We start from the raw sequence: 24,588 nt of genomic DNA, 5'->3' as shown, positions 1-24,588 counted from the left end.
TTTATCAATAAAAACAAGTTAAAAAAGGAAACATGAAGTTAGATGGTGAGAGACAAACAGACAAGGAAGTATAAAAGGCAGACATCTTTAAATTTTGAAATGGCGTTCGCAAGTTCAATACAAAAAAGTCAGATTCCAGTTGGATGCCAGTTATGTGAAGGTGGAAATAAAATTAATTGGAAATGTATACAATGCAACTTGTTATTGTGTGATAATTGCAAAGACAGGGTCCATATCAAGATTGCAAAGGATCATAAAATAATAGCAATCAAAGATATCGGGAAACAGGACCAGTCAGGTGAAAAAGAAACAATAATTTTCGGTGAAGTCAAGTGTAACACACATTCGGAGCAGTCTTGTTGTCTTTTCTGTAAAACTTGTAATCAAATAATTTGCTTGAAATGTGTAGCTAAAGTTCATAATGGACATGAGTTAATTGAAGAAGAAGATTTTCCTGGATACTAGTGATTTGTCTTCTTCTGTTGTCATCAGGAACAATCAATATTGTATGTTTTGATGATAGCACAAATTTGAATAGTCTGAATTCTATGGATTCTAAGTGAGATTCAGAACTGGTTCAACTATGGAATATTATTTTTGAAACAATATAATATTTTGAAACAAAAATGGAATTCAGAACTAGTTTAACAATGGAATATTTTGAAAAAAATATTTAATTCAGTATTAGTTAACAGTGATTTTTTTTAAACAATGGAATATTTTGAAACAAAAATTGAACTCAGAACTAGATTAACAATGGAATATTTTGAAACAAAAGTGATACTCAGAAATTTTTAAACAATGGAATATCTCGATACAATAGTTGAATTCAGAATAATCTAACAATGGAATATTTTGACACAACTATTTGATTCAGAAATAGTTAACAATGATTTATAAAACATTTTTAAACAATGGAATATTTTGAAACAAAATGAGATTTAGGATTTAAGTTTAAACAATGGAGTATATTGAAACAAAGTGGAATTCAGAACTATAGTTTAACAATGGAATCTTTTGAAACAAATATTGAATTCAGAACTAGCTAAACAATTGAATATTTTGGAACAAATATTAGATTCAGAACTGTTTTAACAATGGAATATATTGAAACAAAATTTGAATATTGGACAAGTTTCACAATGGAATATTTTGAAGCAAAAGTGGAATTCAGAACTATATTAACAATGGAATATTTTGAAACAAAAATTAGATTCAGAATTAGTTTATCAATTGCATATTTTGAAACAAAAATTGAATTCAGAACTGTTCCAAGAATGGAATATATTGAAACAAAAATAATATTCGGTATTAGTATAAACAATGGAATATTTTGAAACAAAAATTGAATTCTAGACAAGTTTCAATATGGAATATTTTGAAACAAATTTGAATTCAGAACTGAAGATTAACAATGGAATATTTTGAAACAAAAGTGGAACTCAGAACTTGTTTAACAATGGAATATTATGACACAAAAATTTAAGTCAGAACTATATTAACAATGGAATATTTTGAAACAAAATTTATGTTCAGAATAAGTATAAACAATGGAATATTTTGAAACAAATATTGAATTCAGAACTAGTTTAACAATGGAATTTTTTGAAACAAAAATTGAATTCAAAACTAGATTAACAATGGAATATTTTGAAACAAAAAAATAATTCAGAACTATTTAAACAATGAAATATTTTTGGTTGACACAGAAATATAGTTCAGAACTATTTTAATAATTGTATATTTGAAACAAAATTTAGAACTATTCAAACAATGGGTTTTATTTTGACACAAAATTTTAATTCAGAACTATTTAAAAAATTGAATATTTTGAAACAAAAATTAAATTCAAAATAAGTTAAACAACGGAATATTTCAAATAAAAATTTGCTTTCAGAACAAGTTTAACAATGGAATATTTTGAAACAAAAATTGAATTCAGAACTAGTTTAACAATGGAATATTTTCAATTTAAATTAGATTCCAAATTTAAATTTAATAATCAAATATTTTGAAACAAAAGTTAATTCAGAACTTATTAATTAATGAAGTATTTTGAAACAAAAAGTAGATTCAGAACTACAGTCATGGGACAAAAGTGAGTTCTCCCTCAAAAAATGTCCTATCATATTATATACATATTATATAATATTACCAAGTAACTGTATGAGCGATTTTTATAAAATAGATATATATCAAAAGATGTACAAATGACTGAAGTGTTATTGTTTATTGTAATTGTTTTTGTAAGACAAATTTGAAATATTAAAGTCTATCTACTTGGCAAAGAATTATTCATCATACTTAAACATCCACAAAGCATCAAGTTTAAAAAAATTTTGGGACAGGCTAAAGCATCTTTGTTTAAATAGCCTTATTATATAGTTAATGCTGAAGGATGTTTTCCTAGTGAAAGATTAAAAATTTACTATAAATAGATTTAATTTGGCTTCAATAGTAAGCTCTTTATTACTTTTACTTTTACAATAAAATACATTAGTGTTAAGTTCAATGGGACCATGTTTGAATGCTTGGAGCATGATGACTCAGGCATTATTAGCTTCAGTTCAAATTAGAAATACCGGTAAAGTAATAAGAAAGAGAATTTCATATTTTTATTCAAAATTTCCTATCTTAAAATATTTTTCATAGATATAAAAAGATGTGGTATATGAGTGCCAATGAGACAACTCTAAGTATATTATAAATAAAGGATATGTGGGATATGTACTTCAATGGGACAGCATCCCAACAACAGAAATAACCAAATCTTCATCTTAAATATTAACCATTGTATTATACACTACAGTTAAATTTACATAGAAATAGTATTTTTAAATATTTAACCTTCTGATATATATATATATATATATATATATATATGTCAACAACTGAATTTCTCAAAAAATCATTAATATGTCATCAAGTATGATATATGATCCAGGAATTTGAATTTGCAAGGATAATTTCAAAATCCTTAAAAACTGATCGAGCAGGTTTTTTTTTGTTGAACCTGCGACAAAAGTCTCAGAAAGCTCGACATAGGGATAGTTATCTGCCAGCTATGAGGGTAGCGGCGTTAGCTTACTTCTTAAAAAGTTCTATATTTTAGAAAGTGGTAGACCTTGATGCTTCATACTTTGTACATAGATGCATCATGTTACATAGTTTCCATCTGTCACATCATTTATCATTTTCATGGTTCAGTGACTACTTGAAAAAAAGTCAAGATTTTTTTTGTAATGTTAATTTCTTCTCTTATTATGAGTAAAATGATAAATAAAACTGGCAAGTGCACACATTGCAAGGTCCTCATACCTGTCAGACAGTTTTCGCTTGACCTCGACCTCATTTCATGTATCCGTGAACAAGGTAAAGTTTTGGTGGTCAAGTCCATATCTCAGATACTATATATATAAGCAATAGGGCTGGTATAAACCATGTATGGAAGGACTGTAAGGTGTACATGTCCAACTAGAAGGAGTCATCTGACCTTGACCTCATTTTCATGGTTCAGTGGTTATAGTAAAGTTTTTGTGTTTTGGTCTGTTTTTCTTATACTGTATCAAATAGGTCTACTATATTTGGTGAATGGAATGATTGTAAGGTGTACATGTCTAGCTGGCAGGTGTCATCTGACCTTGACCTCATTATCATGCTTCAGAGGTCAAAGTTTAGATTTTGAGTTTTGGTGTCGTTTTCTTATACTATATGCAATAGGTGAACCATATTTGGTGTATGGAATTATTTTATGATGAACATGTCAGTCTCGCAGGTTTTATTTGATCTTGACCTCATTTTCATGGTTCATTGCTCATTGTGTTTTTTTTGTGTTTTGGTCTGTTTCTCTTAAACTATAAGCAATAAGTCAACTATATTTGTTGTATGGAAGAATAACTAGCTGTACATGTCCACCTGTTATGGTTCATCTGACCTTGACCTCATTTTCATAATTCATTGATCAATGTTTATTATTCTTTGTAAAGACTGTAAACGGTAAGCCATAAGTCAACAATATTTAGTATCAGCTGTTTAGTATATTGAATGATTGTAAGGTGAACAGATATTTCTTGTTTGGTTTATATGACCTTGACCTCACATTCTTGGATCTTGTTATGTTTATGTGATAGTTGTAGTAAAGCTTTATATTTAGGACTATCAACATGATATCAATGATTAATAAAGAAGGTGAGACATTTCAGCATGTGCACTCTTGTATTATTTCATTCCTCCCTCCCCAAAAAAACTTTGAGGTCAAATTTTCATATTTCCTCTCTCTTCCAACTGAACTGATGGACATATTTCTGGATGGTTATACTAATAATTCCAGTTCTGTTTTACATTTCGTAACCAAAAAAAAATCAGTTGAAATATTTACAATGTAAAAAAGAATATTTTTATGATTGCTAATGACACAACTCTCCACAAGAAACCAAATGACACAGAAATTAACAACTACCAGTATAGGTCACAGTAAGGCCTTCAACAATAAGCAAAGTGCATACCTCATAGTCAATAAGTCAGCTATAAAAGGCCTCAAAATGACAATGTATAGCAATTCAAACAAGAAAACTTTAAAAAAAGGCCTGATTTATGTAAAAAAAAAAATGGTTTGGTTTTGCTCCTAGGGTGAGTTTTTATGCCTGCAACTGAAAGTTGGGCAACATATTGTTTTATTCTTGTCTGTCTGTCTGTCTCATTATGGGTATATAGTTATTCCACATTAATCCTACTAGAGTTTGATTCCTAAGAAGTTTTCACCTTGCTGTCTGTTAATACAGATATTGAAGGTGTGCATGTGGTCAGGGTTTTGATTTAATTAATTTTTGCTCTTTTGATAGTTGAACTTTGTCTAACTTGGTGACTTCAATTTTGATTATCTATCTTTTTATGGCCCCACAACTGAAAACGCTGCAGCAACTGAAAGTAACTGAAAATACCGCAGCAACTGAAAGTTGGGGGGAATATTGTTTAACCCCTGTCTGTCCGTTTCTCCCATTATGGATATATAGTTATTCTGTATAACTCCTCCTACAGTTTGATTCCTAGGAGGTTTTCACCTTGTTGTCTGTTTGTACATACATGTATATTGAAGGTGTGCATCTGGTCAGGGTTTTGGTTTTTATTAAATTTAGAAGTTAGATGGTGAGAGACAAACAGACAAGGAAGTATAAAAGGCAGACATCTTTAAATTTTGAAATGGCGTTCGCAAGTTCAATACAAAAAAGTCAGATTCCAGTTGGATGCCAGTTATGTGAAGGTGGAAATAAAATTAATTGGAAATGTATACAATGCAACTTGTTATTGTGTGATAATTGCAAAGACAGGGTCCATATCAAGATTGCAAAGGATCATAAAATAATAGCAATCAAAGATATCGGGAAACAGGACCAGTCAGGTGAAAAAGAAACAATAATTTTCGGTGAAGTCAAGTGTAACACACATTCGGAGCAGTCTTGTTGTCTTTTCTGTAAAACTTGTAATCAAATAATTTGCTTGAAATGTGTAGCTAAAGTTCATAATGGACATGAGTTAATTGAAGAAGAAGATTTTCCTGGATACTAGTGATTTGTCTTCTTCTGTTGTCATCAGGAACAATCAATATTGTATGTTTTGATGATAGCACAAATTTGAATAGTCTGAATTCTATGGATTCTAAGTGAGATTCAGAACTGGTTCAACTATGGAATATTATTTTTGAAACAATATAATATTTTGAAACAAAAATGGAATTCAGAACTAGTTTAACAATGGAATATTTTGAAAAAAATATTTAATTCAGTATTAGTTAACAGTGATTTTTTTTAAACAATGGAATATTTTGAAACAAAAATTGAACTCAGAACTAGATTAACAATGGAATATTTTGAAACAAAAGTGATACTCAGAAATTTTTAAACAATGGAATATCTCGATACAATAGTTGAATTCAGAATAATCTAACAATGGAATATTTTGACACAACTATTTGATTCAGAAATAGTTAACAATGATTTATAAAACATTTTTAAACAATGGAATATTTTGAAACAAAATGAGATTTAGGATTTAAGTTTAAACAATGGAGTATATTGAAACAAAGTGGAATTCAGAACTATAGTTTAACAATGGAATCTTTTGAAACAAATATTGAATTCAGAACTAGCTAAACAATTGAATATTTTGGAACAAATATTAGATTCAGAACTGTTTTAACAATGGAATATATTGAAACAAAATTTGAATATTGGACAAGTTTCACAATGGAATATTTTGAAGCAAAAGTGGAATTCAGAACTATATTAACAATGGAATATTTTGAAACAAAAATTAGATTCAGAATTAGTTTATCAATTGCATATTTTGAAACAAAAATTGAATTCAGAACTGTTCCAAGAATGGAATATATTGAAACAAAAATAATATTCGGTATTAGTATAAACAATGGAATATTTTGAAACAAAAATTGAATTCTAGACAAGTTTCAATATGGAATATTTTGAAACAAATTTGAATTCAGAACTGAAGATTAACAATGGAATATTTTGAAACAAAAGTGGAACTCAGAACTTGTTTAACAATGGAATATTATGACACAAAAATTTAAGTCAGAACTATATTAACAATGGAATATTTTGAAACAAAATTTATGTTCAGAATAAGTATAAACAATGGAATATTTTGAAACAAATATTGAATTCAGAACTAGTTTAACAATGGAATTTTTTGAAACAAAAATTGAATTCAAAACTAGATTTACAATGGAATATTTTGAAACAAAAAAATAATTCAGAACTATTTAAACAATGAAATATTTTTGGTTGACACAGAAATATAGTTCAGAACTATTTTAATAATTGTATATTTGAAACAAAATTTAGAACTATTCAAACAATGGGTTTTATTTTGACACAAAATTTTAATTCAGAACTATTTAAAAAATTGAATATTTTGAAACAAAAATTAAATTCAAAATAAGTTAAACAACGGAATATTTCAAATAAAAATTTGCTTTCAGAACAAGTTTAACAATGGAATATTTTGAAACAAAAATTGAATTCAGAACTAGTTTAACAATGGAATATTTTCAATTTAAATTAGATTCCAAATTTAAATTTAATAATCAAATATTTTGAAACAAAAGTTAATTCAGAACTTATTAATTAATGAAGTATTTTGAAACAAAAAGTAGATTCAGAACTACAGTCATGGGACAAAAGTGAGTTCTCCCTCAAAAAATGTCCTATCATATTATATACATATTATATAATATTACCAAGTAACTGTATGAGCGATTTTTATAAAATAGATATATATCAAAAGATGTACAAATGACTGAAGTGTTATTGTTTATTGTAATTGTTTTTGTAAGACAAATTTGAAATATTAAAGTCTATCTACTTGGCAAAGAATTATTCATCATACTTAAACATCCACAAAGCATCAAGTTTAAAAAAATTTTGGGACAGGCTAAAGCATCTTTGTTTAAATAGCCTTATTATATAGTTAATGCTGAAGGATGTTTTCCTAGTGAAAGATTAAAAATTTACTATAAATAGATTTAATTTGGCTTCAATAGTAAGCTCTTTATTACTTTTACTTTTACAATAAAATACATTAGTGTTAAGTTCAATGGGACCATGTTTGAATGCTTGGAGCATGATGACTCAGGCATTATTAGCTTCAGTTCAAATTAGAAATACCGGTAAAGTAATAAGAAAGAGAATTTCATATTTTTATTCAAAATTTCCTATCTTAAAATATTTTTCATAGATATAAAAAGATGTGGTATATGAGTGCCAATGAGACAACTCTAAGTATATTATAAATAAAGGATATGTGGGATATGTACTTCAATGGGACAGCATCCCAACAACAGAAATAACCAAATCTTCATCTTAAATATTAACCATTGTATTATACACTACAGTTAAATTTACATAGAAATAGTATTTTTAAATATTTAACCTTCTGATATATATATATATATATATATATATATATGTCAACAACTGAATTTCTCAAAAAATCAATAATATGTCATCAAGTATGATATATGATCCAGGAATTTGAATTTGCAAGGATAATTTCAAAATCCTTAAAAACTGATCGAGCAGGGTTTTTTTTGTTGAACCTGCGACAAAAGTCTCAGAAAGCTCGACATAGGGATAGTTATCTGCCAGCTATGAGGGTAGCGGCGTTAGCTTACTTCTTAAAAAGTTCTATATTTTAGAAAGTGGTAGACCTTGATGCTTCATACTTTGTACATAGATGCATCATGTTACATAGTTTCCATCTGTCACATCATTTATCATTTTCATGGTTCAGTGACTACTTGAAAAAAAGTCAAGATTTTTTTTGTAATGTTAATTTCTTCTCTTATTATGAGTAAAATGATAAATAAAACTGGCAAGTGCACACATTGCAAGGTCCTCATACCTGTCAGACAGTTTTCGCTTGACCTCGACCTCATTTCATGTATCCGTGAACAAGGTAAAGTTTTGGTGGTCAAGTCCATATCTCAGATACTATATATATAAGCAATAGGGCTGGTATAAACCATGTATGGAAGGACTGTAAGGTGTACATGTCCAACTAGAAGGAGTCATCTGACCTTGACCTCATTTTCATGGTTCAGTGGTTATAGTAAAGTTTTTGTGTTTTGGTCTGTTTTTCTTATACTGTATCAAATAGGTCTACTATATTTGGTGAATGGAATGATTGTAAGGTGTACATGTCTAGCTGGCAGGTGTCATCTGACCTTGACCTCATTATCATGCTTCAGAGGTCAAAGTTTAGATTTTGAGTTTTGGTGTCGTTTTCTTATACTATATGCAATAGGTGAACCATATTTGGTGTATGGAATTATTTTATGATGAACATGTCAGTCTCGCAGGTTTTATTTGATCTTGACCTCATTTTCATGGTTCATTGCTCATTGTGTTTTTTTTGTGTTTTGGTCTGTTTCTCTTAAACTATAAGCAATAAGTCAACTATATTTGTTGTATGGAAGAATAACTAGCTGTACATGTCCACCTGTTATGGTTCATCTGACCTTGACCTCATTTTCATAATTCATTGATCAATGTTTATTATTCTTTGTAAAGACTGTAAACGGTAAGCCATAAGTCAACAATATTTAGTATCAGCTGTTTAGTATATTGAATGATTGTAAGGTGAACAGATATTTCTTGTTTGGTTTATATGACCTTGACCTCACATTCTTGGATCTTGTTATGTTTATGTGATAGTTGTAGTAAAGCTTTATATTTAGGACTATCAACATGATATCAATGATTAATAAAGAAGGTGAGACATTTCAGCATGTGCACTCTTGTATTATTTCATTCCTCCCTCCCCAAAAAAACTTTGAGGTCAAATTTTCATATTTCCTCTCTCTTCCAACTGAACTGATGGACATATTTCTGGATGGTTATACTAATAATTCCAGTTCTGTTTTACATTTCGTAACCAAAAAAAAATCAGTTGAAATATTTACAATGTAAAAAAGAATATTTTTATGATTGCTAATGACACAACTCTCCACAAGAAACCAAATGACACAGAAATTAACAACTACCAGTATAGGTCACAGTAAGGCCTTCAACAATAAGCAAAGTGCATACCTCATAGTCAATAAGTCAGCTATAAAAGGCCTCAAAATGACAATGTATAGCAATTCAAACAAGAAAACTTTAAAAAAAGGCCTGATTTATGTAAAAAAAAAAATGGTTTGGTTTTGCTCCTAGGGTGAGTTTTTATGCCTGCAACTGAAAGTTGGGCAACATATTGTTTTATTCTTGTCTGTCTGTCTGTCTCATTATGGGTATATAGTTATTCCACATTAATCCTACTAGAGTTTGATTCCTAAGAAGTTTTCACCTTGCTGTCTGTTAATACAGATATTGAAGGTGTGCATGTGGTCAGGGTTTTGATTTAATTAATTTTTGCTCTTTTGATAGTTGAACTTTGTCTAACTTGGTGACTTCAATTTTGATTATCTATCTTTTTATGGCCCCACAACTGAAAACGCTGCAGCAACTGAAAGTAACTGAAAATACCGCAGCAACTGAAAGTTGGGGGGAATATTGTTTAACCCCTGTCTGTCCGTTTCTCCCATTATGGATATATAGTTATTCTGTATAACTCCTCCTACAGTTTGATTCCTAGGAGGTTTTCACCTTGTTGTCTGTTTGTACATACATGTATATTGAAGGTGTGCATCTGGTCAGGGTTTTGGTTTTTATTAAATTTTGCTACTTAAACATTATCATTTTTGGAGTATATACATGCATAAGAGGTGCATTGCATTTTTCTTCAACTTCTACAGTTTGAATGCTTGGAATATTTCACTTTGCTAGCTGTTTTTACAATATTTGAAGTTGTGCATGTGGTCAGTGTTTTGATTTTTTTGCTCTTTTAGGAAATAGCTGAGATACATGTAGTTGAACATTGTCATTGGAGTATAATACATGCGTAAGGGGTGCTTTGCGTTTTTCTACATAACTTCTCCTACAGTTTGAATGTTAGGAATTTTTCACCTTGCTGTCTGTTTGCAAAAATATTGAAAGTGTGCATGTGATCAATGATTTTGATATTTATTAATTTTTATTCTTTTTGAAGATGATTGAATTTTGTCATTATTTATGACCGCAAAAAATGTTTATGCCCCCCAACTGAAAATTGGGGTCAAATTGTTTTACCCCTGTCTGTCTGTCCTTCTGTGCCTCCTTCCATACGTTTGTCCATCCGTCAGTCCTGTTCTTGTCATTGCAACTCCTTTGAAACCACCCAACAGAATTCCATGAAATCATTTTAGATAATAAGGACAGACGTATGTGCATATTCACAGGAAATTATGATGGATATTTTTTCAAGGAGTTATTGTACCCCACAAAACGAAGTTGCAGAGAGTATAATGTTTTTGATCTGTCTGTCCGTCTGTCCAACTGTCAGTCCTGTTCTTGTCATCGCAACTCCTATAAAACCACACAAAAGAATTTCATGAAACCATTTAAGATAATAAGGACATACTATGTAGATGTGCATATTGACAGGAAATTATGAATCAGGTTTACTTCTAGGAGTTGCACCCTTTTGAACTTATTTGCCTCAATATACTACTGCAACAGTTTGTCATCACAACTCCTCTGAAACCACTCCACAGAATTTCATGAAACCTTTTTAGATAATAAGGACATTATATGTAGATGTGTATATTGACAGGAAATTATGAATCAGGTTTATTTCTAGGAGTTGCACCCTTTTGAACTTATTTGCCTCAATATACTACTGCAACAGTTTGTCATCACAACTCCTCTGAAACCACTCAACAGAATTTCATGAAACCTTTTTAGATAATAAGGACATTATATGTAGATGTGTATATTGACAGGAAATAATCAATTTTTTTTTCTTGGAGGTTTTTAATTTGTCCAGTGACAATGTGGTGGCAAGGGGTATGTGAGCACGCTCACTAAGATTCTTTAAATAATAAAGTGCACATGGTGAATGATGTTTTTGACCCTTCTGTCAGTCCGTCTGTACATCCATTAGTCTGTCAGACGGTTATGCATCAGTCCTGTTCTAGTCATGCAACTCCTCTGAAACCACAAAACAGATTTTCATGGAAGTTTGTAGATAATATGGACATACTATGTAGATGTGCATCTCAACAGGAAATTATTACTTAATTTTTCTTCAAGGAGTTATGCCCCTTTGAACTTAATGGCCTCTATATGCTACAGTCTGTCAGTCCTGTTCTTGTCATCAATACTTCTCTGAAACCACACAATAGAAATTTATTGAAGATTGTAGATAATACGGACATACTAAAAAAAAAAAGCACTTTCCTTCCTTCCTTCCTTCCATCCATATCAAAATTATGTTTTCTGGGAACAACTTTAGCTGTTAATTGTGATTCAAAAAGGAATATAACTGTGTGAAATTTTAGTGTTAATCATAAATGAAAAAAATGTTCTTCATTTCTTTCCTTGTGCTGTCTTTTTTTATTAAGTGTTGAAATGAGTTTACCTTCATGATGAATTACAGTAAACTCTTGCCAAATGACGTGAATATTTATTATACCCCCGCTTTAAAAAAGGGTGGTATACTGTTTTACCTCTGTCTGTCCTTGTGTCCTTCTGTCAGTCCATCAGTCAGTCCGTCCGTCCCATGAATATTTTTCGTCGCATTTTTCTCAGGAACTACAATACAAGGATTTCTGAAATTTGGTTTCAGGGTTTCTCTAAGTCAGCTTTACCGTGTGATGAGTTTTCAGATTGATGACTTGACAACTTCCTGTTTACCGAACACTTGTATGATTTTACACATGATAGCCAAGTTAAAAATTTTCGTCACATTTTTCTCAGGAACTACAGTACAAGGATTTCTGAAATTTGGGTTTCAGGATTTATATAAGTCAGCTATACTGTGTGATGCATTTTAGATTCATCATTTGACAACTTCCTGTTTACCGAACACTTGCATATTTTTACACTATTGATATTATCCTCTTGCCGCGGGGGTATCATCAGTGAGCAGTATCTCGCAGTTTCACTTGTTTTAGGTGCATTATTAGGTAAGGTAAACTACCCTCCTTTTAGAGTAGACTAGTCCGACAGATAACCAATCTATCTTGTCTTTAGGACTAGGCTACTTGGAAAGGAGGGTAATATACCTTACTTAATAATGATTTAACGGTTCAGCCAGCAAGCAAGCTAACCAAAAATATTACCTTTAATACCTTCACACTCAAGAAAATCGGTTATTTTGGCTTTCCTGAAATGTTTTCAAGAGTTGGTTTAACATGTTTAAAAATAAATATTTTGAAAATGATATTAGAAAAAAATGTCTAGCTATTTTAATATTTGCTGGATCACAGCACTAACCATGCTTCAATTTTTTTTCTTTTTAGGTCATACTATAAAGCCCAGGATGAACTGATTGGAGCATTTGAGGACATACAACTAGGTGTGGATGAAGATATGGACGATTCTGAAGAAGCTAGACAACTTATCAAAACAGCCGGCTTGTATGCTAAAATAACATTCTTTGCTAATCTTGTGAGTATACTGAGGATTCATCATTATTTGTTAGGTACTAATTATACCCCCACTATGGTATAAAAAGTCAGGGTATACTGTTTTACCTCTGTTAGTCCGTCAGTCCATCCATCCATCCATCTGTCACTCTATCCATCTGTCCCATGAATATTTTTCCTCTCATCTTTCTCAGGAACTACATCATAAGGATTTTCTAAAATTTGGTTTTAAGGTTTATAGAAGTTAGCTATACTGTATGATGCATGTACAGATTCATCACTCAACAACTTCCTGTTGACCAAAATATTTTGGCAGGAGTATCATCAACCATAAATTTAAAGGTTCAATGAAGTATGAATATCCTATTGGCTTGAAATCAAGTTTCTATGAAAAATTAGAAAATACAATTTATCTTTAATCAACTAAAAGTGGTACCCATGAAATAAATCAAATCGTAGTACAACTTATAGCTTTTTGTCAACCTTCAATGGGCATCACAGAAATTCTTGTCAAATTGTAATCTCACAACAGAAAAGTTTTGATAAAAGTGATAACTGTATCCATATTTGAAGTGTTTCAAAATATCACATACATTTTTGTATTCCCAAATAGATGAAAAAAATAGAGGTATTGGTGGTTATTTCCAAGTCTGATTATTCATAAATCCAAAGATTTTTTTGTAACTTTTAGCCACCTTGGGTTATATTTTCAAAAGCATACATGGAGATGTATTTTTATTGACAAAATGAGAAAACTATCCATCAGAATTCAAATGAAGTGGATATTAGCAATAACAGGTAACTGTACACCCTTCAACAATGAGAAAACTCATACCATATTGTAAGCAATAAAAGGTCCTGATCTGAAAAAGAAACAAAGGAAAAAAATAGCAGCCTTAGCCTTAGTTATAACAATACAATTTACTAAAAAACAGATATGACAATTAAATTGATAATGGAAATGGGGAATGTGTCAAGGAGACAACAACCCAACCACAGGGCAGACAACAGCAGAAGGTCACCAACAGGTCTTCAATGCAGCGAGAAATTCTCGCACCCAGAGGCGTCATATATATACTAGTACAGTGATAATGAATGCCATACTAAACTCCAAAGAAACTAAAAGTTAAAATAATACAAGACTAACAAAGGCTAGAGGCTCCTGACTTAGGACAGGCGCAAAAATGCGGCAGGGTTTAACATGTTTGTGAGATCTCAACCCTCCCCCTATACCTCTAGCCAATGCAGAAAAGTAAACACATAACAATACGCACATTAAAATTCTGTTCAAGAGAAGTCCAAGTCTGATGTCAGAAGATGTAACCAAACATGAATCAACAACTACCACCAAGTTACAGGCTACTGACTTGGGACAGTAACAGTTACACATTTAATGACCAAAACAATTCCTGACCATCTGACTTCAGAATCACGTACAATGTTGATGTGGTCAACAGATAAATGACTTCCTCAGTAATACACCTTCAAGTCCTTAATAAATAAAAAAATAAAAAATCTCTATCACAGCAAATTGCCGTCAGAGACAACAACCTGACCATAGAAAAAACAACAGCAGAAGGTCACCAACAGGTCTTTAATGTAGGGAGAAATTACCACGCCCGATATATATATATATATATATATATATATACAACTCGTCTAAACATCAACCCAACAATGTTAGATCTGTAAATTTGCTTTCGCAAATTTTGTGTTCTTCCCTCGCCGGGATTCGAACCCATGCTACTGTGATATCGTGACACCAAATCGCCTGCACTGCAGCCGTCCCGCTAGACCACACGACCACCTGGGCTCTCATAAAAGAGCTTTCGCTGGCCATGTGTTACCTTTCCACGTCAGTTTTAATCTAGCGGCGTACTACAGTACATGATATATAAGGCATGAAGATGTTATTGTTACAGATCAGCTAAATTATCTATAGTAAAGGATCCTACAAATTAATGTAAGATACAGTCACAGAAAATAATTATATTCATAAGTACGTCTGAGTCAGTGACAACAGTGCAGGCGATTTGGTGTCACGATATCACAGTAGCATGGGTTCGAATCCCGGCGAGGGAAGAACACAAAATTTGCGAAAGCAAATTTACAGATCTAACATTGTTGGGTTGATGTTTAGACGAGTTGTATATACATTATGTACACAGCCATGTATCACCATCATTGATGGCGATCCGATGGATACATCTGTTGTAGGGTTGTCACTGACTCAGACGTACTTATATATATATATATATATACAACTCGTCTAAACATCAACCCAACAATGTTAGATCTGTAAATTTGCTTTCGCAAATTTTTGGTTCTTCCCTCGCCGGGATTCGATATATATATATATATATTTTGTAGGTATTATTAGCAGCTAAGGCTGTTGCTGCATTTTTGTCGGGATCTATATCTATAATATCCAGTTTAGTTGACAGTGTCGTAGACTTGTCATCAGGTGTGATTATCTGGGTCACAGGAAGAGCCATACGACAAAGGCTTCCATATGTATATCCTCAAGGTAAGTTTTACATTTTCTTTAGTTTTTATTCTTTGGCTATTGCTGGTCTGTTTTATGTGATTTGTTTAATTCTTTTGGACCAGTAACAGATACATTAAGGGGGTGGGGGGAGAGGGTGTCCCCCTCACAAACATACCTTGATCTGAATTTTAATTTAGGGCATAAGATCATTGAACAAATTTTGTCTAGATATGTTTTGCAGTTTTTTTTTCAATTTTGGCAAACATGTTTCCCTTTTAATTGTACTTTGGATCTAAAACTGGGTTCCAAATTTACCTTGCATTGCCTAGATGGCAAGTTTGATTTTGTGCACTTGGTGTCTGTCAGTGATCTGATCATCCTGTAGTTGTAGTTTATTGGAAACTTTTAAATAAATACTCAATTCTTTAACACCATGCAAATTTTAATAGTATGATAAAAAGACATGTTTAAAACTTTCATTATTTAATTATCAGATTCTTAGAAACTGCAAACCCATTCATTTTCATGTAGACCAATTTTCATTGATTGAGAAAACCCATGTGTTTTTGTCGAGCCTTTGACTTTAGTCGAAAAATCAAGACCTAGCGATCCTACATCAGTCGGCGGCGGCAGCCACAAATATTCACTCTGTGGTTAAAGTTTTTGAAATTTTAATAACTTTCTTAAACTATACTGTATCTCTACCAAACTTGGACAGAAGTTTGTTTATGATCATAAGATAGTTAATCCAGAAGTAAATTTTGTAAAAAAATAAATCCATTTTTTCCGTATTTTACTTATAAATGGACTTAGTTTTTCTATGGGGTAACATTACATTCTCTCTGTGGTTAAAGTTTTTTAAATTTTCATAACTTTCTTAAACTATCCTGGGTTTATACTAATCTTTGACAGAAGCTTAGGCCATAATAAAAAATAGGTTTGTTTGCCCAAACGCTACCTACCCAGAAAAAAAGCTGCCTACTCAAATTCTTTTATTGTCCTGATTTGAATAAGTTTTTTTTTAATCAAATAGGCATGAAGACTTATAAACATCTGATACTTAAATTTCTTTAAAAAAAGAAAAAAAAAGAAAATGCCTACCTACCTACCCAATGTCTCAACCTTTGGGTAGGGTTTGGGCAAACCAAAATATTTTTAAGTGTGGCCTTATTTATGATTTATGATAGTATCCAGAAGTAAATTTTGTAAAAACATAACTCCATTTTTTCTGTATTTTTGTTGAGCCTTCGACTTTAGTAGAAAAAGCTAGACTAAGTGATCCTACTTTCCGTCGGCGTTGGCGTCGTTGGCGGCGTCAACAAATATTCACTCTGTGGTTAAAGTTTTCGAAATTTTAATAACTTTCTTAAACTACACTGGATTTCTACCAAACTTGGACAGAAGCTTGTTAAAATCATAAGATAGTATCCAGAAGTAAATTTTGTAAAAATAAAATTCTATTTTTTCCGTATTTTACTTATAAATGGACTTAGTTTTTTCTGCGGGGAAACATAACATTCACTCTGTGGTTGAAGTTTTTAGAATTTTAATAACTTTTTTAAACTATCCTTGGTTTGTACCAAACTTGTACAGAAGTTTGTTTATGATCATAAGATGCATGGTATCCAGAAGTAAATTTTGTAAAAAAAATAATCCATTTTTTCTGCATTTTACTTTTAAATGGACTTAGTTTTTCTGTGGGGAAACATTACATTCACTCTGTGGTTAAAGTTTTTAAAATTTTAATAACTTTCTTAAACTATCCTGGGTTTTTACCAAACTTGGACAGAAGCTTAGTTATAATCATAAGATAATATCAGAAGTAAATTTTGTAATAATAACTCCATTTTTTCTGTATTTTACTTTTAAATGGACTTAGATTTTCTTCCAGTTAACATTACATACAGTCTGCAGTTAAAGGTTTTAAACATTAATTAGATTCATTAACTATCCTAGATTTTTACCAAACTTGGACAGAAGCTTCTTACAATCAAAAGATAGTATCAAGAGGAATATTTTTATTGATTATTTTCCTTATTTTTGTTGAGCCTGCAATTTACAGCAAAAGAAGGCGAGACACTGGGTTCCGCAGAACCCTTACAAATTTTTCTTTTAAATGGACTTCAATTTTCTTCCAGTTCACATTACATACAGTCTGCAGTTAAAGTTTTCAAAACATTTATTATATTCATTAAACTATCATAGATTTTTACCAAAATTGGACAGAAGCTTCTTACAATCATAAGATAGTCTCAAGAGGTTTTTAGCTCACCTGGCCTAAAAGGCCATGTGAGCTTTTCTCATCAGTTGGCGTCCGTCGTCGTCGTCTGTCGTCGTTAACAATTTTTCAAACATCTTCTCCTCTGAAACTACTGAATGGATTTGATTGAAACTAAAATAATTGTTCCTTAGTATATCCTGCACAAAGTGTGTGCTTCGATTTTTGATTCGTCAAAAAACATGGCTGCCGTTACTTTAAATAGAACATAGGGTCAAATGCAGTTTTTGGCTTATATCTCAAAAACGAAAGCATTTAGGGCAAATCTGACACGGTGGTAAAAATGTTCATTAGGTCAAGATCTATCAGCCCTGAAATTTTCAGATGAATCAAACAACCCATTGTTGGGTTGGTGCCACTTAATTGGTAATTTTAAGGAAATTTTGCAGTTTTTGGTCATTATCTTGAATATTATTATAGATAAAGATAAACTGTAAACAGCAAAAATGATCAGCAAAATAAGATCTACAAATAAGATAAAATGACCAAAATTGTCAATTGACCCCTTAAGGGGTTATTGTCCTTTAATGACAATTTTTCACAATTTGTTCATCATATTTGCTAACTTTAAAAAATCTTCTCCTCTGAAACTACTGAATGGATTTGGATGAAACTTAGCATGATTGTTCCTTAGATTATCCTGCACAAAGTGTGTGCTTCGATTTTGGATCCGTCAAAAAACATGGCCTCCGTTACTTAAAATAGAACATAGGGGTCAAATGCAGTTTTTGGCTTATATCTCAAAAACAAAAGCATTTAGATCAATTTCAGCCAAACTTAGGCTAAATGAGTTTCAGAGAATCTAGTATAAATTTTATATTTCATTTCCTTGTATGTCAAGAAACATAGCTCCTATGGCTGAAATAGAACATAGGAGAAAATTTATTTTTTTTTGCTTTTGAAGACAATAAGACAATTGGTCTGAGAACACAATTAATTCGTAGTGCATTTCTTTTAGAACATAAATGAAAATGAAAAAAATCCCACCTGCGCTTTCTCAAAGAAACTTTTACAGTGTGTTGTACTACTTTTGGAACAAATTATATCAAATTTATAGAAAACTTCATCGCCTCTAACTCAAAATATGGACAATTTTATGTTTAGGGCGTCTTGAAATCTTATGACAGCTTCCGAAGTGCTCATTTTCAACCTTTTTCAGCTGGACCAAATCACTACTTTCCTTTAAAATTCTGGACCCAAATTGTTTTACAGTGTAATTTCATCCCCCTTCTTGCAATTTGAGGCACTGAACATGGAGAAATAAATTTGGAAGGGGTATAAAAATTAATGGCAAGTAACCCACTGTCAACACTAGGGACTATATTTGTGAACAACTAAAATCAAGGGACGACAATGGTGGTCTCGGACCTAATAGGGTAGAAAGAGTTGACAAATCTTAAAAAAACTTGGTATGAACAAAGCTTAATGTATTATAACACTGCTTACAAAGTTTCATGACAATAGGATGTATATTATAGACATTAGGTTAAGTTCTATACTCATCTTTGCGTGTAAAATTTTGACGTTAAAATTGAAAAATTTCAACTATCAACATTTGGGGCTTTAAAAATTAAAATATTGCAAAAAAATACTTTTTAAATGCCTTAATATATAACTTATCATGTACTGAAAGCAATAGAGTACTCATTTGATTTATCAGACTTGGCATAATTATTCAAAAGTCAAATTTATATGAGCCTGCGCCTACAAATTTAGGTTTTTCAATGAAGAGGGGCCTTACATGAAGATGTAATATTTTCCAGCAATTTTAAATTTGTGAAGCTTTTTGGTTATAAATAATCCTTACATATGTATTTAAAGTACTTTAAATGGAAATAAAAATGACAAATAACATATCATATTAGTTTAAAAGGGTCTTAGGCCAAGTAAGACTGGAAAAGATTTAGGATCAATTTAGGCTGTGCCACATATTTACATTAAAAAATGCATATTGAGGCTATAAGAAATAAAAATTTGTGTCTTTTTTATCATTTCTTTACTCATGTGACATGATACAACAAATCTGAGCACAAAAAGACTCTTTCAATTAACTTTTCTTACAAGCAGTATGGACTGAAACAAAGAATTTTGCCTTTTTAGGGAAAAACTTGCATGCAATTTATTCTCAACAGGCTTATATTTAAACCACTTGCTATCCTACAGAAGAAAAGAAATATATTATGTGAAATGGAACAGGTACAATAGACATTGTAAAGTGCATTTGATACAAATTGAGTGAGGTCTCTAATATGGACATCAGATTTTATATACCAAGCTCCCCACTATTGACTTCATCCAAACAAGGCGTTAGACAAGGGTCATTTATACAACACTTTTGCACATTTTATCTGAGATAAACTTCTTTTCTGTAGATTCAGAGTTCATAAATAAGTAAAAGAAGCAGATAAAGGCATAGAAACACAAATATTGACACATAAAAACCTGTCAGATAGAAAGTCAGGATGCCATTTATGCATCAATATTGAAAAAGTTATAAAATGCCTATTTTGACCATAAAATGCCAAAATTGGTTGTTTTTGCAGAAATTCTATAAATAAAAGTTTAAATCCTTTAGTTTCATGCTATTTGACAAGTTGACACCATCAAATCATTTAGGGAAGTTGCCAGAGTACAAATTCTATATTTACAGATTTCACCTCTTAGGTCCGAGAACACAATTAATTCGTAGTGCATTTCTTTTAGAACATAAATGAAAATAAAAAAAATCCCACCTGCGCTTTCTCAAAGAAACTTTTACAGTGTGTTGTACTACTTTTGGAACAAATTATATCAAATTTATAGAAAACTTCATCGCCTCTAATATGGACAATTTTATGTTTAGGGCGTCTTGAAATCTTATGACAGCTTCCGAAGTGCTCATTTTCAACCTTTTTCAGCTGGACCAAATCACTACTTTCCTTTAAAATTCTGGATCCAAATTGTTTTACAGTGTAATTTCATCCCCCTTCTTGCAATTTGAGGCACTGAACATGGAGAAATAAATTTGGAAGGGGTATAAAAATTAATGGCAAGTAACCCACTGTCAACACTAGGGACTATATTTGTGAACAACGAAAATCAAGGGACGACAATGGTGGTCTCGAACCAATTCAAAGAACATTTAAATAAATTGAAAAGCCAAAATAATCATTGATGAGAGATTTAACCAAAAAAATTAAGGTGAGCGATTCAGGCTCTTGAGAGCCTCTTCTTTTTTTATTGATTTTTTTCCTCATTTTTGTTGAGCCTGCGATTTACAGCAAAACTAGGCGAGACACTGGGTTCCACGGAACCCTTACAAATTTTTGTTTATATTTGATTTCATGGTTTTGTTAAAGTCTGCGTACAAGCTTATAGTAAATGTGTGCTTCCTTGAAAATTAAAATTTTTGGTTTATTTTACGAATGAAGTCGACGAAAACAATGATATAATAGTAATAAGTAATTTAAAGAGGGTAACAAAGTTAGCTACAAAATTGGTTTTCCCTGCTGCCCTCATAAAAAACATTGAAATTAAACAAAAATAGAATAACAAAATAATGAAACAAACACACAAAGGACCTCACAGAAGTTAAATACATAATTGTTGTCATACAAATAGGGATTTAACTAGCTATAAAAACAGTTTTATTTTTCCACATAAGAAAGCGACTGTATCAAGTTTTAGTCAGGAATATGACCGTTGTTTTCCACTTATTTCAAGTGTTTTAGATTTTGATTTTGACGTTTGATAAGGAACTTTCCTTTCTGTATTTTCTTTGGAGTTGCAGTTTTGTTATCAATGTTTTACTGACACATGACCTTAATTTAAACTACTTTTCAATGTTTCAGGTCGTACCAAGTTGGAACCAATAGCCATTGTGATATTATCAGTTGTGATGAGTTTAGCATCCGTCCAGTTGATCAGGGAATCAATAGAGAAAATCATTAATTTGACAACAGGTGACAGCAAACCACCAACAGTTGATATTGCTACCATAGTAATCACTGCGTCAGCCATAGGTATGATATAGCTACCATAGTAATCACTGCCTCAGCCATAGGTATGATATCTCTACCATAGTAATCACTGCCTCAGCCATAGGTATGATATCTCTACCATAGTAATCACTGCGTCAGCCATAGGTATGATATAGCTACCATAGTAATCACTGCCTCAGCCATAGGTATGATATCTCTACCATAGTAATCACTGCCTCAGCCATAGGTATGATATCTCTACCATAGTAATCACTGCATCAGCCATAGGTATGATATCTCTACCATAGTAATCACTGCCTCAGCCATAGGTATGATATCTCTACCATAGTAATCACTGCATCAGCCATAGGTATGATATCTCTACCATAGTAATCACTGCCTCAGCCATAGGTATGATATCTCTACCATAGTAATCACTGCCTCAGCCATAGGTATGATATCTCTACCATAGTAATCACTGCCTCAGCCATAGGTATGATATCTCTACCATAGTAATCACTGCCTCAGCCATAGGTATGATATCTCTACCATAGTAATCACTGCCTCAGCCATAGGTATGATATAGCTACCATAGTAATCACTGCATCAGCCATAGGTATGATATCTCTACCATAGTAATCACTGCCTCAGCCATAGGTATGATATCTCTACCATAGTAATCACTGCCTCAGCCATAGGTATGATATCTCTACCATAGTAATCACTGCCTCAGCCATAGGTATGATATCTCTACCATAGTAATCACTGCCTCAGCCATAGGTATGATATCTCTACCATAGTAATCACTGCCTCAGCCATAGGTATGATATCTCTACCATAGTAATCACTGCCTCAGCCATAGGTATGATATCTCTACCATAGTAATCACTGCCTCAGCCATAGGTATGATATCTCTACCATAGTAATCACTGCCTCAGCCATAGGTATGATATCACTACCATAGTAATCACTGCGTCAGCCATAGGTATGATATAGCTACCATAGTAATCACTGCGTCAGCCATAGGTATGATATCTCTACCACAGTAATCACTGCGTCAGCCATAGGTATGATATCTCTACCATAGTAATCACTGCCTCAATCATAGGTATGATATAGCTACCATAGTAATCACTGCCTCAGCCATAGGTATGATATCTCTACCATAGTAATCACTGCGTCAGCCATAGGTATGATATAGCTACCATAGTAATCACTGCCTCAGCCATAGGTATGATATCTCTACCATAGTAATCACTGCCTCAGCCATAGGTATGATATCCCTACCATAGTAATCACTGCCTCAGCCATAGGTATGATATAGCTACCATAGTAATCACTGCCTCAGCCATAGGTATGATATCTCTACCATAGTAATCACTGCCTCAGCCATAGGTATGATATAGCCACCATAGTAATCACTGCGTCAGCCATAGGTATGATATCTCTACCATAGTAATCACTGCCTCAGCCATAGGTATGATATCTCTACCATAGTAATCACTGCCTCAGCCATAGGTATGATATAGCCACCATAGTAATCACTGCGTCAGCCATAGGTATGATATCTCTACCATAGTAATCACTGCCTCAGCCATAGGTATGATATAGCTACCATAGTAATCACTGCCTCAGCCATAGGTATGATATCTCTACCATAGTAATCACTGCCTCAGCCATAGGTATGATATAGCTACCATAGTAATCACTGCGTCAGCCATAGGTATGATATCTCTACCATAGTAATCACTGCCTCAGCCATAGGTATGATATCTCTACCATAGTAATCACAGCCTCAGCCATAGGTATGATATCTCTACCATAGTAATCACTGCCTCAGCCATAGGTATGATATCTCTACCATAGTAATCACTGCGTCAGCCATAGGTATGATATCTCTACCATAGTAATCACTGCGTCAGCCATAGGTATGATATAGCTACCATAGTAATCACTGCCTCAGCCATAGGTATGATATAGCTACCATAGTAATCACTGCGTCAGCCATAGGTATGATATAGCTACCATAGTAATCACTGCCTCAGCCAAAGGTATGATATAGCTACCATAGTAATCACTGCCTCAGCTATAGGTATGATATCGCTACCATAGTAATCACTGCCTCAGCCATAGGTATGATATAGCTACCATAGTAATCACTGCCTCAGCCATAGGTATGATATAGCTACCATAGTAATCACTGCCTCAGCCATAGGTATGATATAACTACCATAGTAATCACTGCCTAAGCCATAGGTATGATATCTCTACCATAGTAATCACTGCCTCAGCCATAGGTATGATATCTCTACCATAGTAATCACTGCCTCAGCCATAGGTATGATATAGCCACCATAGTAATCACTGCGTCAGCCATAGGTATGATATCTCTACCATAGTAATCACTGCCTCAGCAATAGGTATGATATAGCTACCATAGTAATCACTGCCTCAGCCATAGGTATGATATCTCTACCATAGTATCTACCATAGTAATCACTGCCTCAGCCATAGGTATGATATCTCTACCATAGTAATCACAGCCTCAGCCATAGGTATGATATCTCTACCATAGTAATCACTGCCTCAGCCATAGGTATGATATCTCTACCATAGTAATCACTGCGTCAGCCATAGGTATGATATCTCTACCATAGTAATCACTGCGTCAGCCATAGGTATGATATAGCTACCATAGTAATCACTGCCTCAGCCATAGGTATGATATAGCTACCATAGTAATCACTGCGTCAACCAAAGGTATGATATAGCTACCATAGTAATCACTGCCTCAGCTATAGGTATGATATCGCTACCATAGTAATCACTGCCTCAGCCATAG

The 24,588-nt window shown here is 32.5% G+C and overlaps 1 protein-coding gene across 1 annotated transcript in view; it reads left to right on the top strand.

The window, feature by feature from the left end:
* LOC134692170 (uncharacterized) overlaps positions 1 to 24,588 on the top strand; it is a 46,725-nt gene that overhangs the window by 10,302 nt on the left and 11,835 nt on the right. Inside the window, exons 5-7 of the mRNA XM_063552617.1 lie at positions 12,896 to 13,043; positions 15,392 to 15,548; positions 21,618 to 21,788. Coding sequence (XP_063408687.1) covers positions 12,896 to 13,043; positions 15,392 to 15,548; positions 21,618 to 21,788 — 476 coding nt within the window. The remainder of the gene's footprint in view (positions 1 to 12,895; positions 13,044 to 15,391; positions 15,549 to 21,617; positions 21,789 to 24,588) is intronic.

Source organism: Mytilus trossulus, chromosome 12 (assembly GCF_036588685.1).
Source record: "Mytilus trossulus isolate FHL-02 chromosome 12, PNRI_Mtr1.1.1.hap1, whole genome shotgun sequence".
Classification (NCBI taxonomy): domain Eukaryota; kingdom Metazoa; phylum Mollusca; class Bivalvia; order Mytilida; family Mytilidae; genus Mytilus; species Mytilus trossulus.
Note: the sequence above shows the minus strand (reverse complement) of the source record. Positions and strands in the feature narration are given on the sequence as shown.